At 66.6% G+C, this 7,101-nt stretch overlaps 1 protein-coding gene across 1 annotated transcript; it reads right to left on the bottom strand.

Moving 5' to 3' along the window:
- Positions 1–1,116: 1,116 nt before the first annotated feature.
- On the bottom strand, positions 1,117–7,093 carry DGAT1 (diacylglycerol O-acyltransferase 1). The gene is given in 22 exon segments (XM_055800683.1): positions 1,117–1,923; positions 2,109–2,171; positions 2,308–2,352; positions 2,354–2,396; positions 2,540–2,583; positions 2,585–2,606; positions 2,758–2,777; positions 2,779–2,871; positions 2,962–3,006; positions 3,204–3,248; positions 3,488–3,523; positions 3,851–3,895; positions 3,897–3,955; positions 4,078–4,153; positions 4,268–4,371; positions 4,456–4,561; positions 4,644–4,696; positions 4,828–4,861; positions 4,863–4,914; positions 5,160–5,200; positions 5,664–5,751; positions 6,965–7,093. Coding segments are annotated over 22 exon segments (1,383 nt in total). The 5' UTR covers positions 7,087–7,093; the 3' UTR covers positions 1,117–1,776.
- Between the last annotated feature and the right edge of the window lie 8 nt (positions 7,094–7,101).

Below are 7,101 nucleotides of genomic sequence, written 5' to 3'. Positions count from 1 at the left end.
CATGTGGGGCAGAAGCTGGCAACGTGTGCTGGCAACCCAGAAACCCAGCCGCCTCCTGGGCTGCACCCCGAGCAGCGTGGCCGGCAGGGCGAGGGAGGGGATTCTGCCCCTCTGCTCCGCTCTGGGGAGACCCCCCGCAGCACTGCGCCCAGCTCGGGGGTCCCCAGCACAAGCCAGGCAGGGACCTGCTGGAGCGGGGGCCGGGGGAGGGACACGGAGCTGGTCCGAGGGCTGGAAGCCCTCTGCTGCGGAGAAAGGCTGGGAGAGCTGGGGGGGCTCAGCCCGGAGCAGAGGAGGCTGCGGGGAGACCTGGCTGCGGCCACTCAGTGCCTACAGGGGCTGTAGGAAGGTGGGGACGGGCTTTTTAGCAGGGCCTGGGGGCAGCTTTGAACTGAAAGGGGGAGATGTAGGGTGGACACAAGGAAGAAATTTGTTACTGTGAGGGCAGCGAGGTGCTGGCAGAGGCTGCCCAGAGCAGCTGTGGGTGCCCCATCCCTGGGAGCTCAAGGCCAGGCTTGGACGGGGCTGGGAGCAGTCCCTGCCTGTAGCAGGGGGACTAGGTGACCTTCAAAGGTCCTTCCCACCCAAATCCTGCTCTGACCGGTGAGGGCAGGAGCTTCCAGGGCTAGGAATCCTCCTGCAGGGTGAACCTCAGGCCCCTTGCTCCCAGTGGTGCACTGGGATGCTGCTGGTGGCACATGCTGCCCCCCCCTTGTTGTGTTACCCCTTCTGAGAGCAACCAGGGACCCTTCCGGGGCCAAGGTGGCAGCTGGGGTGTGTGCTGCTGAAGTCACCCCCAGCTGCACCCTCAGCCCTGCAGCAGAACTCCAGGGCCACAGAGCTCCATCTCCCACTTCAACTGGGATACAGGGGGTCTGGGGGGATACAGGGGGTCTGGGGGGGGGGGGGGGGGGGGGGGGGGTAACCATTGCTCCCTGCAGCATGCCCAGTCTGTCCCAGCTGCTTCCCCACTCCAAACTGGCTTCTCCAGCCCCCCATGTCAGGGGCTAGGACAGAAACTGGGGGAAAATCATGGGCAGTGCCTGGGGTATATACCAGGAGAGAGAGGAATGAGGCTTGGAGAGGGCGGGGGGAGAAAAAAAAAAAAAAAGAAAAAAAAAAAAAAAAAGACACTTTAATCACTCAGTATTTGACAGATACAATCTGGAAGGGTTAAAAAGGGGCTGAGTGAGCCCAGAGCAAGGCCAGGGGAGGCAGCAGCAGGGCCCGAAGCCCTGCTCCAAGGAGAGGGCAGGGCCATGGGCAGAGGCCCAAGGACGGAGCAGGCAGGGCTGACAGCTGGCGCCGTGCCACTGAGCTCCAGGCAGGGATTGTGCACGGGACCCAGAGCCTCTGGTGGCACCAGGGCCAGGACAAGAGCCCCCCGAGGGAGTGTGACAGGGACCCGGGGGACAGTTACAGGCCAGGGGCCAGTCCTTTAAAGTGCCTTAACGCAGAGGAGGCTCTGCTTAAAGCTGGGGGCTGAGGAGCAGCCATGCCCCAGAACAGCTAGGGGCTGGGTGGACTCAGCTCCTGCGTCCCCCCTGCCCTGGCCACACCGTCCCCAGGGCAGAGTGGGGGTCCTGTCCCCCCCGGGGGCTATTGCATTGATCCAACATTCAAATCACAAGGACAGTAACGCCTGCCGGGCTACTCCCTACACACAGAAGAAGGTGCAAGGCAGCCACCCACAGCGGTGGCACCCGGGTGCTGGCAGGGTCTGGGGGACGGTGTGCCCCCTGCGCCGTGGGGCAGCACGGGGGGCGGGCCCCCGCCTCACTGGTTGCCTTCATAGTTGAGCACGTAGTAATCGTGCACGTACATGAGGACAGCGATGGGTTGCCCGATGATCAGGGACATCCAGACTGCCGCGTTCCCGTAGTTACCCCTGAGGAACTTGGAGACGAACCAGGCCAGTGGGATCTGGAAGTGATGGAGCAGCGTCACCCCGTGCCTGGTGGGCAGCCTGGGATGTGCCCTAGCTAACGGGGCTCAGCCTCAGTAGCCCACTCCCCTCCTGCCGAGGGCCACTGCCCCCCCCCCCCCATCCCAGGGAATGCAGGGGTGCTGCCCCGGGCCCAGGGGAAGCGAGCAGGGGCTCCGCTCACCTGAGCTGCCATCCCCATGAACGCCCAGAGCCGGAACATCTTCAGGGGGACGCTCACCAAGTACTGGGGAGACGTGAGTTCAGCTGCGGCCCCAGGTCAGGAGCTCTCGGAGCTGCAGGCAGGGTGATGGGGGGGGGGGGGGGGGGGGGGGGGGGGGGGCGGGGCAGGCAGCCCCCGCAGAGCCAGAGGGAGCACTGACCTCGTGGAAGAAGGCAGACGCCAGGAAAACAGCCGTCTGGGCTGCCCCACTTGCTGGCCCCCCACTTCAGCAAGGGCTTGTAGAAGTGCCTGAGGAGCAGCGGTCTGTTAGCGCAGAGCCCCCGCCCAGCAGCATCATAGCCCCCGTCCTCATCCCAGAGGGGCTGGGGGGAGGGGGGACACATGACGACACGGACTGACATGGGACAGTCCCCTCCTGCCACCCCACGCACCTGAGACACCACTTGTGCACTGGGATGTTCCAGTTCTGCCAGAAAATAGGTCACCGACTCAGAGTTCCTGGGGAGAGAAGCAGTGAGCCGTGGCCCGGGGGGAGCTGCCATGTCCCCACTCCTGCCCTCCAGTGTGCACACACACACCCCACCCCAAAATGACCCTGCTCAGGGACAGGAGGGGATGAGGGGACAGCGCTGTCTCCCCCACTACTCACCACCAGTCCCTGTAAAATTCCCCGGTCCCCAAACTGCATCACTTCAGCCACCACATTCAGGCAAGAGTGGAAGAACCAGTAGAAGAAGATGAGCCAGATAAGGTGGTTGGGGACCTGGTGGGGGAGACGGAGGCCGTTGAGGGGGGTGCTGGCTGTGTCCGTGTCCCCCCAGGCAAGGGGACTGAGGGTAGCAGGGGTACTCACAGCCAGCTTCAGGAGCCGCTCGATGATCCGGGAATAATCCATGTCCTGCAAAGCACCATCAGCTCCCATCACCCCTGTCCCACAGCCCCCGTGCCAGTCCGGAAAGAGGGCAGGGAGCAGAGGGGGGGGAGGGGCTGGGGTAGTGCTTCGCCAGATCCTGGAGCCAGGGGGGGAGCCACAGCCTCTGCCCCTCCCCCACAATCACCAGGTCCTGTGGTGGGGGGGACCCCCTCATCACTCACCCGAAAGGGCTTCATGGAGTTCTGGATCGTGGGCACCATCCACTGAAACGGGAACAGCTACTGCAGCCCAGCCCCTGGGGAGGGAGGGGGCCCCCGGGAAGGGGGGGGGCAGCCCCCCTGTGCTGGCAGACCTCGCAGATACAGGGGGGCAGAGCTCCCCTGAATGGGCAGCAAGAAGGGAGCAGGGGGTCCAGCTCAGCCCCCCACCAACCCCCCAGGGAAAATGCTCAGAGTGAAGCTCCCCACCCCCCGCAACCCCCTCCACTCCCCAACCCCGTACCCTGCTGGATCAGCCCCACCAGCAGCTGGATGAAGAAGAGCTGGAAGACAGAGGCAGCGATGGAGCAAGCAACCCCTGGCCCCCCATCTCAGACACCCCCACCCCCATCATCCCCCCCTCCCTTGGTGTACCCCCCTCATCATCCCTCCTCCCTGGGGGGATCCCCCTTCCATCATCCTCCCCCACCTCAGGGAACCCCTCCCCAGTCCTGCTGCCTTTCCTGTGGAAGCAGAGGGCAGAGTCCCCCCAGCCTTGAGCCCCACCCCCTCAGCAGACAACCCCCAAACCCACCCCCCACCCCCCCCCCCCCCGGCACAACCCCAACCTCTGCAAGACCTCCCCCCAGCCGCCCCCCGCAAGCTCTCACCATCTCAAAGAGGCGCCGGAGAAGGAAGCGCTTGCGGACACGGGGGGGAGCGGGGAAAGTTCAACTCGTAGCACAGGGTGGGCGCAAAGAGGAAGTAGTAGAGATCTACGAGGAGGGGGCACATGGGGGCGAGCAGCCAAGCACACCCAGGGGTCCCCCCCGGGGGTCTGGGTCCCCCCTGAGTGGGTCTAGGAACCCCTACTCCCAGGTCCACAGGTGGCACTTACTTCTGTAGGTGAGGTTGGCCGGGTAGGTGACCCCCACTCTTCCCCCACCTCCGCCCGTTGGCTTTCCGGGCCCCTGCTGCTGGGAGAGGTGAAGGGAACTGTGAGCACCCCCAAGGCAGGATAAGCGCTGTGTCCCCTCCCACGCCGGTGCTGTACCTGTGGCAGTGCTGTCCCCAGGGCCCAGGGGTGCTGTTTTCACCTCCCTCCTCTCCCTACACCACTTATTGACATCCCTGAAGGAGAAGAGCTTGAGGAAGATGACAGTGTAGATGGCCAGGGCGAAGACTGCTCCCACTGCAGGGAGAGGGGAGGGTGGTGAGAGAGTGTGTGTCCCCGCTGCACCAGCATGGGGGTGAGCCAGGCTCCCAGCCCCCTCACCTGGGGTGATGGAGGTGACCATGAGTACGACGCCGGCAGGGAAGCAGAGGATGGCCAGGAGGTTGAGGGCATGCAGGGCAGTCCCTGTGCCCTCCGAGAGGGAGCCCTGCAGGAGGGAGTTGTGAGATGGGGGAGCCAGACCCCGCAGGCACAGGGAAAGGGGCACCCAGCACCCCCCTGGGGCTCACCGCAGCCAGCCGTCTCTCCAGGGCCAGGGCCACCACCACAAAGACGTTGGCTACTGCAGTGAGGAGGAAGGTGTTATGAGCTGTCAGGACTGCACCCCAACAGCCCTGATCCAGGGCGATGGGCTTCACCAGCACCACCCCAGCCAGACCCGCTGGCTTGGGGCGGGTGTCAGGTGGCACTCACCAATGACCAGGCAGAGGGAGGGCCAGCTGTAGGGGGTCTTTGAGGAAGAGGGAGACCACCTGGATGGGGTCCACCAGGATCCCGTACCTGTGTGGATAGGGCGCTTGAGCAGCTGGCTCCAGCCCCTGAAGCCCGATGGGGCCCCCCCCACAGGACCCACCCTATGGGGCCACTCCTGGCTCCCCATGGGAGTCCCTGCTCCCCCCCGAATCCCCAGTGACCCCAAGGATCCCTCCAGCTGGATCCCAGGGATCTGGGACAGCCCTAGCCCCGGGTGCCAGCAATAATGGCCAGCCCCATGCCACCCTCCCCCCCAGAACCCCCCCACTCACTTGATGAGGTTTTCCAGGAAGAGCCGAGCGTTGCTCAAGACCTGGAAGAGGAAGGAGATGCTGGGTGAGGCAACAGCAGGGAGGGGAGAGTCAGCCCCCACCTCCCTGGGGGCACCCTGCTGCCAGCCCCGCACCCTGGGCTCCAGGGCGGCTCAGGGACGCTCTTGCGTCACCAGTGCCACGAGTCTGTGCAAGGGTTGCGGCACACAGCACGGTGAGTCACTCACCAGCACCGATAGGGCTGCCCTAGTCAGGGGCCACGCAACTGCGGCCAGCCGGGGGCTTCAACACCCAGAGGCTGGGTGATAGCCACAGCGGGCCAGCAGCACGGCACAGCCACCAGCACCGCGGCACCGGGGTGCTGTCAGTGGCTTTAATCGCTGTGCCAAGTCCCTTCTGCTCACTTTCACCCGCTAATTAAATTAAAGCCACACTGGGGGATTAGCCAAGGAAGTGCTGTTCCCAGTGGGGTTCCGTACCAGCATGGGGGGGTCCCCGACTCACCAGCATCACCACACACCAGTTGAGGATGCCCCGGTAGTTGCTGTAGCCACTGGCCGAGCTCAGCAGAGATTCCTGCACCTTGTGACACCTGTGGATAAGGCCGGGAGGTGGGACAGGGCAGGGGGTCAGTGTCGAGGGTGGGGACACAGGGTAAGGAGTCAGTGTCAAGGGGATACACACACACACCCCGCACCAGAGTCACCCCGGGAACCCCAGCAGCAGAAGGTGTGAGTTTCGGTGCAGGCTGGGGTAGGGGCAGGCAGGCAGTCCGGCAGTCCTGGGGAGGGGGGGCAGGCAGGAGGGGGGCGCAGAGGGCCTCCCAGTGCTTGGGGACACAGTTCCCCGGGGGCAGGGGTGCCCGGGGAGGCTCAGGCAGTGCCAGGTGTGGTGCAGGTGGCTCCTGTGCCGGGTCCAGAGTCCCACGGCGCCGTGCCCCCCCCTCCCGCCCCTGATAAGATTAGAGGCGAGGGCAGAAGCATCAGGGACCGATCCTGCTCCCCCACCCACCCAAAAGAGCGGCTGGGGGGGATGTCAGCACAGGCAGTGGGCAGGCAAGCTCACCCCAGTCCCCCCAGCCCCTGCCGGGGGGAGTGGGACCCCCACGCTGGGGGGGGTGGGGGGCCTGGGGGTTACGGGTCACCTGGGCTGGGGTCCACGGGGATGGAACCCACCCCCGGCCAGGGGAGACCGGTTAAGATCAGGCCTCCGGGGAGCCCCCCCACCCCTGCGGAGCAGGACAGGGGGCTCACGGCCAGGGGCTCCCCACTGCCGGACCCCTTCCCCGGCCCGGGGGGGGTGGGGGGTGGCCCGCCGTGTCGCAAGAGCAACCGGGGCAAGAGCAAGCGGGAGCGGCGGGGGACCGGCCGGGGACGTCGCCCCCAGGCACCAGGACACGGCGTGGTGGGGGCTGGGGGCAGCACACGAGGGTCCCGGAGACACCGACGGAGGGGAGGTGGGGGTGTGTTCCGCCGGGAGAGGGGGCACGGGGGGGGGGGGGGAGGGGCAGGGGGCACCGGGAAACAGCGGCCGCCGTGACCCCGGGCCACGGGGGGGAACCGGGAACAACGACGACGGCAAGAGGAAGGGGGTAACACCGGGGAACGGGCCGGCACCAGGGAACGGGCCAGTACCGGGGAACGGGCCGGGGAGGGGAGAGGCGCAAGCGACCGGAGCACCAGGACCGGGGATGAGGTGGTGGTGGGGGGTTTGTCACCGGGCAGGGCCCGGGGGGCGGAGGGCCGGGACCCCGGGCGGGAGGAGGCCCGGCAGAGGACGGGTGGGCCCGGCCGCAGGGCCGTTACCTGAAGTCTCCACCGGGGTCATCGCAGCCGCCGCCGTCGCCCGGAGCGGGTCCGGACCGCGCCGCCGAGCCCCCCCCGCGCCGCCGCCGGGCCCCCCCCACCAGCGCGCCGCGGTCGCCCATGGCCGGGCCGCAGCG

The sequence above is a fragment of the Falco peregrinus genome, chromosome 3 (genome assembly GCF_023634155.1).
Source record: "Falco peregrinus isolate bFalPer1 chromosome 3, bFalPer1.pri, whole genome shotgun sequence".
NCBI lineage: Eukaryota > Metazoa > Chordata > Aves > Falconiformes > Falconidae > Falco > Falco peregrinus.
The sequence above is the reverse complement of the archived record's forward strand: the minus strand, read 5'-3'. Positions and strand labels throughout refer to the sequence as shown.